General features: G+C 32.2%; 2 protein-coding genes across 3 annotated transcripts in view; both read left to right on the forward strand.

The window, feature by feature from the left end:
• The window catches only part of LOC109357753 (gibberellin-regulated protein 1-like), a 1440-nt gene extending 1262 nt beyond the window's left edge, over positions 1 to 178 (forward strand). For both annotated transcript variants that reach the window (XM_019601793.1, XM_019601794.1), the window contains exon 5: positions 33 to 178. The gene's annotated coding sequence lies outside the window, so the exon portion shown is untranslated. The remainder of the gene's footprint in view (positions 1 to 32) is intronic.
• On the forward strand, positions 4234 to 4928 carry LOC109358079 (gibberellin-regulated protein 1-like). The gene is made up of 3 exons (XM_019602151.1): positions 4234 to 4390; positions 4564 to 4618; positions 4721 to 4928. The coding sequence occupies exons 1-3, from the start codon at positions 4310 to 4312 to the stop codon at positions 4900 to 4902; spliced, it is 318 nt and encodes a 105-aa protein (XP_019457696.1). The 5' UTR covers positions 4234 to 4309; the 3' UTR covers positions 4903 to 4928.

Raw genomic sequence — 10053 nt, forward strand, 5'->3', positions numbered from 1 at the left:
ATATATATATATATATTGCTTCGTATTAATCGCATAATATGTTGGTAATATTGCACTGAAGAATAAAGGCGTGTAAAATAAATGTGTTCAGTACGTGCTGAATCACTGATGAGTGTTTTAAAGTGTATGTAACAACTTAATAATAGCATTGTGAATTTGTCACAGTTATTTTACTTTCTTCAACTGTTGTATTTAATTTACTGTGGTACTATTATAGATAATAGAAAGAGAATTATTATTCAATGTTTGTTAATTTTATATATGTATAGCAATGAAAAACTTTATTAATTAAGAGAAAATAAAATTAGGAGAATAAGTGGTACTCCTGTTCCAATGACTTCTAAATTAATTTCTTGTTATAAATATTTATAGATGTGTATTAAGTTTTGTATTGTTTGAACATGTGAGGATAGAATTATCTGTATCTGAATTTCCAAATGTCTTGGGAAATTGTTCAAGATAATTTTGCATACTATAATTTAAATTAATTATATTGAAATTTAAATTTAGAATTTATTTTTTTAAAAGAACTAATTAAACTTGTTGCATTAATTTTCTCTCTACTGTTCATCCATGCATTAAAGTGGATCAATGATAACTTATCAAAAAAATAAATCATATTTTCTTATCTCTAGCCAACCCGATTTTCACTAATAATATAAAAATTATTTTTATAACTTGTAGATGCGGCCAAAAAGATGAACAAATGATCTTCATTCATTAAGTTCTTATGTGGAAAAACCATATAACTGAACTTAAATTAAACCATTAGTTGTACAAGTGAGTGATATTATATATCTTTAACTCATACTTAATACTTGTATGAGACTTCTTATACACAGTGGCAATATCCAGAACTAACCAAGTATCGCAAGTGGCTTATATGCAAACCAAGAGTTCAAGTGGACCAAAAATTAGCTGTAAACCAATATACGCATAGCATACTGAATTACTCATATTCATCAGGTACAAAAGAAACAAAGAATGTAGCATGCATGACAAAACACAAGTCATTTTCCCAAATCTCAATGTTGATGGCTCTCACACACACGTGCTCATCACCATGCCCCAACTTGACATGTAATCGACATCTATATTCTCTTAGAATTATTTCCCATCCTACAATGTCTAGAAAAAAATTAGTCATTGGTCCAAATGACAAGGAGATTTATTGATAAAAAAATCAGACTAACAAATCAACATTGTACTTTTTTTTAAGTCTTGGTTCAACCCTGAACTCTTCAAACTATTGTATTCCACCAATTAGATCGTGCCACACAAGCTAGAATTTAAAACTTTGTTTGGGAGTTAAGAGAGAAAAGAAATGAGAGGGACCAAAGGTTAGGAAGGGGAGGAAGGGAAAGGAAAGTGAAAGAAATTTTCCATATCTTGTTTGGGAGTATGAAATTTAGATGAGGAGGATAAATTAATGATAATGTAAGAATTTTTTTTTTTTCCTTTAAAAATATAATTAACAATGAGAAAAGGACAATAATGTATAATTATATAATATTATTAAAAATATTTAGTTATTTTGACATTTTACCTCTAAAAAACCCTAAATTGGGGGAACTTTAAAAATAAACATATGAAGGGTTTTGGAGGGTTTAAGAAACCTTGCAAAACCTTCATCTCTCATTCATCCAACTCCCAACTAAGGGGAAGGCTTTTCAAAGCTACCACTTCCCTTCCATTCCCTTCCAAAACCTCACTTCCAAATAAAGCCCCATACAAATTTGAATCAGAAATAATTAGTTATTGTAATTGCGGTGTTCTAAATTGTGGTTGCGATCATGGTTACTGTGATTGTTATTAGTACGGTTGGTGCGATGCAGATTCTGACCAGTACAGTGTGAATTATTTAGTAAATAAAAATAAGTTTTTGTCATCTATGCGACTTAATGTAGTTGCGTTGCAGCTCGTTACGGTTACGTTGTAGCCTAGTACGCGATCACATCACTGTAATTTAGTATCACGCAACAATTGCAATATAATATAGTTACAACAATTATCACAATCACAATATTGCAGCCACATCATGAGCAGGAGTTTGAACACTTGAGTCGTGCTATATTTACACATTGTGCTAATAATAAATACACCAATTTTAACCTATAGTCATATATACTTCGTAACTGTTCTTGCCAATTTGGTTGTGTTAAGCTGGCCTCCACCTCTTTTTTTGGTATATTTCTCTCTCTAATTTGCAGGTAGCATGGACCATTCATCCCATCAAATTTTGCACCATCGTCCTTCATGGTGGTCATCGAGCATAGGAACTTTAAGTGTGAAACTGAAATAAATGATGCCAATTTTTAGTATTGCGCTTCTATCAATGGTCACCATCAATGTCTCAACTTGATTCGGTGATGAAGGTTCACCGTGTGATCAAAATGAAACATATAATTACCTAATCATATTTTTACCCTCATTTTCTACTTTCGTTCAAAATGGAAATATAAAGACTAGACTAGACAACCAACAAAAAATTAAATGCGTTTCCAGTTTTAAAAATGTTATTATCTTTGTTTTTACATTTTTTTCTCAATTAAACCTTCACTCACATATCTAGGTATTAAATAAAGATTCTCTCCAGGTTCGGTACTAGATGAAAATACTGATATTTTATAAAGAATTTTTTAATGGCCTATATTTAAATTATTTTTTAATAAAATATATTAAAAATTACTAAATTTTGTCTTTACCTTATTAAAAATTGATGGAGGGTACATTGAAGAGAACCCTAAAGGGTGGTACACTGAAAATGAGTTGGTTTTGTGGTTACTCAAAGTTAGATTTCCATCTATCATATTAGATTAAAAATTGAAGTTAAATCTATAACAGCAACACTTAGTAGGAGAGAATAATCACAATATCACAAAGAAAATTAGTCAATCATATGGATGATATCCTAAATAAGGCCTAAAAAATATATCAAGGTACTACTTAGTTGTCAAATTTTGGGAGTAAACTATGATACATTCTTGTCCTTTTGCATATATATGTTAAACACTTTTATTATTATCATTAACAAAATACATAATAGTTTTTAAGATTGACAAAAGCTATTGAGACTAGTAACTACCTTCACCTATTTCATTTTCTTAAGCATGATTTAAATACATGTTGAACTAAAATTTGTGCATTGTGTAAGTTTTTTATACAGTCAACACATTATTCACCATTGATTTGTATTACTTTTGTTTGATAGTCAATAGTGGTTAATAAATCAATTATGAATGATTTGATAACAATGTAAAAACACTTACACTATCAATATATATCTATTAAATCCTTACTTTTATTTTTAATTGGTTATGAGATGGAAAAATGTCAATAATTAATGAAAATAACTTTTGTAAATAATCAAATTTCACTAGCTATAAAAATATTTTTAGTATTAATAAGGGTATCCATACATTTTTAGATAAGAAAATAATCATTTTCAAAGTTTATGCTTGTCTCTCCCAAGAAGTGCGACTCATACTCAATTTCTTACTTTTATTTATTCATCATTAAAGTTAGGTTAACGAATTAACTTTTTTCAACAAAGGATGCCACATTGACATGTCCAGCTGGCCACACCTACCTTATATTAAAGAGTAAATTACACTGACACCCCCTAAGTTTTAGTGAAATTATACAAATCACCCCTCACTTTTCTAAACTTACACAAACCTCCCCTAGTTTTGTACTTTCATTACACTGACCACCCATGTATAAGAAATAAGTGTAATTTTTAAACAAAAAATGTAATAAATGCAATTAAGTTAAACAAAACATGATATATTGTGTAGACAAGTCTAAATAATATACAAATCAATGTATCTTTATTATTTTTTTGTTACAAAATGCATCAATAATTATAAAGAAATATTGTTTAAATCACTCTTATAATGTAGTGTAGCGAACCAAAAATAATAAAGATACATTGATTTGTATATTATTTAGACTTGTCTACACAATATATCATGTTTTGTTTAACTTAATTGCATTTATCACATTTTTTGTTTAAAAATTACACTTATTTATTATACAGAGGTGGTCAGTCTAATGAAAGTACAAAACTAGAGGAGGTTTGTATAAGTTTAGAAAAGTAAGGGATGATTTGTATAATTTAACTAAAACTCAGAGGGTGTTAGTGTAATTTACTCTATATTAAATTTGAAAGAACAATTATACCCCCTCAAATTAAATCTTACGTGTCCGTAGTAGTCTATAAATACAACTGCATTCTCTCTTCAGCGATACAAATCCAAAAGCCTTAATTCCAGGTGAAAGAAAAAAACTTCAATCTTCAACTCAAATCATGGCCATCTCTAAGACTTGGTTCTCTCCATTCCTCATTTGCCTAGTTACTCTTCACCTTGTTGAATCAGATACAACAATGGTACATTTACCATCTTCCCTGAGTTAAATTATATCATAACAATTTACTTCATATTTTATAATTCTACTCTTGTTTCCCTACCCAATGTTTTATAATTTAGAAATCAATATCTATATACAAGAAAGAAAAAAACTTCAAATGTACCATTATGTGTTTTTTTTCTTTTTTATCAGGTAATCAACAACATGGTGGAAAACCCAAGTCCTAGCCCTCTACCCCCAGCGATTGGTACACATTCTTTTATCAAAATCTTCTATTGAATAATAAATTGTGTTTGCTTTTTTATTGTAAATAAATTGAAGTGAGTACAACATTTTTTTGCTAATGTAGATTGTCATGCTGCTTGCAATGGGAGGTGCCAATTATCATCAAGGCCAAATTTATGTAATCGAGCGTGTGGAAGTTGTTGTGAACGATGTAATTGTGTGCCTTCGGGTACTTATGGTAACTATGAGGAATGTTTATGCTATGCCAATATTACTACTCATGGTGGAAGACACAAATGCCCTTAAATTACTTCATATCATGTTATCTCAAACTGGGTATGAAATTAAATTGGCATACATTGTATTAAATGTGTGGTATTTTATGTATCCAATTTGTTATAAATAATAATGTAAAATTATATTATAATCTTTGTTTTTAAGAAAGTTATTCTCACCTTCTAACGATTTTATAGCATTATTCCAGCCAAATTGGCAGTTGCAAAGTTTTATTAGCATTTTTTTATCCCAAGACTTTTGTTTTTGGTACATCGGAAAAGGAAAAAAGAAAAAAGAAAACTACAAGATAGGGTATAAGTCCATTTGCAGGATGTAGCGTGCTTCTATAGGTGGCGAGTCCCAAGAAATATGAGAATCATTATGGTTCAATCTAATTGTTAAGTGTCATGTTGTGAAGAAAATTCATATAAATTTTGGGCACTTATGGTATAGTTATGATGAAACTCATGCACAACTCTAAATAATCTAGTGTGATTAATCTTATTTAAGGACCTTACATGTGTTTGTGTCAATTGTAGGAGAATGAGGAGTAGAAAAGATGGAAATTGAAGGAATTTGTGTAAAGGAGCTCTGGATCCCTAACCCAAGCGACAATTGCTAATTCAAGGAAAAATGCTTAAATCATTGCTTGTCCCTCACTCAAGCGAGGGGACTGTCGCTCAAGTGACAATTCTCACTTTTGGATGTCAAAGTTTATGTGTCTTTCTCGCTCAAGCGAGAGCACCTCGCCCAAGCGAGAAAGACAGGTTCAAAACTCTGATTCTCTCGCTCGAGCGAGAGATCTATCGCTTAAGCAAGAGATCTGTCGCTCGAGCGAGAAACCAAAAATCTGGAACAAATATAGGTGGTTACGAAAAGCAAAGGGGTGATATCCAACCATTTTCCAAGCTTTTTCACACGATTTTAGAGAGAGAAACACTAGGGAGGAAGAGAGAAGTCGTGGGAACGACTTTAGATCCAGAATTTCTTGTATTTCTCAGGATCAGAGTGTTGTAATGGCAATGATGAGTGGCTAGTTCTTCGTTGTTGGGATTTGAAATGTAATCTTCTTACCTTATACTTCTGGATTCAGTTCTAATGTAATTGTTATTTGATTTTGGGAAGTTTATCCCGTTCTTAATGCATGAGTTTAATTAGCTACTAAATTCTTGTTCTTGGGTTCAAGTTTAATTGGAAAGTTAAATTTGACACATGATTTGGATTATCTTCATTCATACATCATTATTTCAGGAATGGATAATGATGTATGAATTTTTTTACATTGTTTTTAATGCTAGTTAATCAGTCAATTAGCCAAGGAATTAGTAATTGAGTGATTATCTAAGGATTTTACACTCAAGGAATTGATGTAAATGAATTGCCGAAAATGTGCACCAGAATCAGTAAATTCACAAGTTGCTTGAAATTGAATCTATGGATGTCAAAAGGGAAAGATGATGAATTTCGACCCCAACTCTTTTAAATTCACAGTTAACCTTTTATTTTAATTCAACATTGATACAAAACTATTATCAAATTATCAAACAAATTCGTGTAAATAGTTGCTCAACTAATTCTTGTAGGAATTAGTGTAAATCCACTTTGCTCCCTGATGACGATATCCTAGTACTTTATCGGATTTTACTGCTTGGACGATATGGTGCGCTTGCTGTTCGATAAAATATCTAACACTAATCTTAACTAAGAAGTCAACCAACATGTTTGTCTCTCTGAAAGTGTGTTGTACACGCACTTCCCAATTCATGTTCAACATCTCAAATATGTTTTGAAGAACTAGACTCAAATGATGTAGGCGAGTCTGCAAATTCTTAGTCACCATGTGGATGGTTGTGAACACTCACTTTTGTCCGACCTGATTACAAAAATAAAGTGTACAAAAGTTTCAAAGCAACAAGGAGTTGATTTGCCGCTATGATTTACCTCAGAAGATTATCACAGATAATGCCACCAATCTCAACGACAAGATGATGACGGAGATGTGTGAGGAATTCAAAATCAAACATCACACCTCTTCGCCCTACAAACCTAAGATGAACGGAGCAGTGGAGGCAGCAAATAAAAATATAAAGAAGATAGTCCAGAAAATGGTAGTGACCTACAGAGATTGGCATGATATGTTACCATTTGTACTTCATGGTTATCAGACTTCTATCCGCATATCAACTAGGGCAACACCCTACTGTCTCATTTATGGGATGGAAGTAGTGCTACTAATAGAAGTTGAAATCCCATCATTAAGAGTGCTTGTTGAAGTTGAATTAGAAGAAGTAGAATGGGTCCAAGCCCGACATGATCAGTTGAATCTTATTGAAGGAAAAAGGTTGGTAGCCATATGTCATGGTCAACTATACCAGAGAAGGATCATGAGGACTCATGCTAAAAAGGTAAGCCCTCGAACATTCAGGGAAGGTGATCTAGTACTCGAGAAGATTTTACCTATTCAAAAGGATCACCGGGGAAAGTGGACACCCAATTATGAAGGCCCATATGTGGTGAAGAAAGCTTTCTCGGGAGGAGCTCTCATTCTGACCAACATGGACGGAGAAGACCTTCGTCTCTCCGTAAATTCTGATGTAGTGAAGAGGTACTATGCTCGAGGCGACTTCCTAAAAAAAAGAGAAACGAAAAGGAGAGAAAAGAAAAACTCAATTTCTTAGGAATATTATTGTAATGAACACAATCATTATTTATAAAATTGCATGCATGGTTTAAGCGAAAATGGAGAATGATGTAGACAAATTCCTATAAGGTGTGAAGTCTCATATAATTGTTTCCGATGACACAAGGTTTTGTTTTAATTCCTAAACACTTATGAAGATATCCCTAGTCGCCCCATTTTAGCCCAGACTTTATGAAGGATGATCAATTACTAAAATAAAAAATCCTGAAAAAACATTAATAACCGAGGAAGGGTAGTTTTTCAAATGTTCCTCGAAATTCAAAAACAATAGTGCTTCTAATCAAATAGTGAGAGTCTAGAAATTTAAAAATAAAATAAAAATGAAAAAAGGTCCGCTAAGATCTTTAAGAGATCTTAGGCAAAAATTAGGACAAAAACACATTAGACCCTCACTTGTATCAATAATAAAAATGAAGCAATAATATCACGAGAAGAATAATTGGAAATAAGATTTTGGAGAAAAAGAGATGTAGAGGGAAGGGAAATACGGTTTGAGCCTTTATATCTATTTTCTTGAAAACCATTTAGCCAGGCCACGATTCAAGCCCAAGAAAGTCTTTGTTGATGAATAATTTGTTTAGAACCACGCTAGGGTAAAAATCAAACTGACTCCAAAGAGAAAATGTTTCAAATGCATTCATGTTATTAAACCAACACTCGCACAAAGTGATCATTACACCAATATTTCAAACAAGTAAAAATGAGAAAAAAAAGAACATCCCGTTAAGTTGAAAACCTGAAAGGGCGGCCTAAGCAAAAGTTAGGGATTATTATCGAAGAAAGTCGTTCTCAATTGGAAGAGTCATCACTCAAGAAGACATCAAAGCAAGATACTAGGGCAAATTTATTAGATGAGCAGACTCCTCCAATAAATTTATAGCAAAGGTCCCAGAGCATGGTCATTAAGTGATTCACAACTTTCAGATTCCTAAGCAAGATACTAAGACAATTCATTGGACGATCATTCTCTTCCAATAAATTCATAGCAAGACGCAAGGGCAAATCTGTTGAACAATTGCGTTTTTGGCAAGATACTGGGGCAAAATTTTTGAGGAGACAAAAATTTGACGAAGTCTGAATCTTGGCGAATGGAAATTAATGTTATCATTGTTATGGAAAGTTGAAAGAGATGTCATATACCTCGTCCCAAAACTCCTTCAATTTGTACTTTTATATGTTAATATCAATACATTTTCCTACCTCGTCCATTATCCTTCATATAGTAGTGCATGATTTATTTTTATGAATTTACACTAATGAATAATTGTATAATCTTTTGTGAAAATTAATCAAAACAAGTAATCGAGCAGTCTAGCTATCCGTAAAGAAGAACTGAAATCATGTCGATATAAAAGATTTATTACTAGAGTTTCAACACTCAATGAAGTTGGAACTTCAGGTTGTAAAGATGCTCAAAAGCAAATGCAATAGTGTGAGACTTGTAAAATAAAAACAATCATGATTTTGTCAATAATGATGTAAACATTGTAAGCAAAGCCACTTACTTCGTACTACATATGTAACACCGCGAATTTTACGGTTTTGAATTATAAGATTTTATTAATATTTTTATTAATTATATATTCAAAAATGAATTTCTGGGAAATTTCGGTAAATAATTAGACAAAACTCTAGTTGAGTTTTAGTCTTAAAATTTTATTTCCTATTTTTTGGTAAATATTGGTAATTTTCGGAGACAGTCGGTTCTGAACCACTGTCGGGGCCGAAATCGACCCGGTACGGCTCAAAAAGTGATTTTTTTGAGTTCCGAAACTCGGAATCGAATTCCAATCGCGCCGTTGGCTTCGTAATTTCATTTAGAGTCAATATAGACCCCGAATACACCCATACCTACTTTTTAAATATTTTTCACTCGGAATGCCGAAATCCGAAATTCTAATCGGATATTGATCGGGCGATTTATAATACCCGATCGAGTATTGTCCGATAATACTCGGGTGTGTTTATCACACGTGTCCGCGAAGTGGTCATTTCGCATTGAGATGTGAAAGTTGACTTCCATAAAGTAAACCTCACATCACTCAATCTCATCATTAGCCACCCTATGAGATTTTTCATCATTGCCTAGAGAAAATCTGATTTCCTTCTCTCCTTAAACTCTCACACTTCACACTTCACTCAGTCACTTTTGCATTTTCAAAGAGAAGGTGAATCTCTCTTCATTTTCCTCTCATTCTCTCATTTGTTTCTTCCATCTTCAATCCTTGATCTCTCAACATTCAACCAATGGATGTTGATGAGATTTAAGTATGTCGTTCATGAGTATGTCAAGAACATATTCAACCGTTGAAATTTTCTAAAACGTTTTCTAACTCATTTTCTTCTCAAAACCGAAAAATGATGATGTTCTTGAACTTATGAAAATATTTTGTTGAAACCATGAACAACTTGTGTTCATGGAGTTGTTATAATGTTGTATTACATACTTTTTTTGTTTTAGCCAAAGGGTATGATGATAA

The sequence above is a fragment of the Lupinus angustifolius genome, chromosome LG10, assembly GCF_001865875.1.
Source record: "Lupinus angustifolius cultivar Tanjil chromosome LG10, LupAngTanjil_v1.0, whole genome shotgun sequence".
NCBI classification, from domain to species: domain Eukaryota; kingdom Viridiplantae; phylum Streptophyta; class Magnoliopsida; order Fabales; family Fabaceae; genus Lupinus; species Lupinus angustifolius.

Coding starts and splice junctions, on each gene's coding strand:
- LOC109358079 (XM_019602151.1), top strand. CDS start 4,310: ATGGCCATCTCTAAGACTTGGTTCTCTCCATTCCTCATTTGCCTAGTT. Junction 4,391..4,563: donor TTGAATCAGATACAACAATG/GTACATTTACCA, acceptor CTTTTTTATCAG/GTAATCAACAACATGGTGGA. Junction 4,619..4,720: donor CCCTCTACCCCCAGCGATTG/GTACACATTCTT, acceptor TTGCTAATGTAG/ATTGTCATGCTGCTTGCAAT.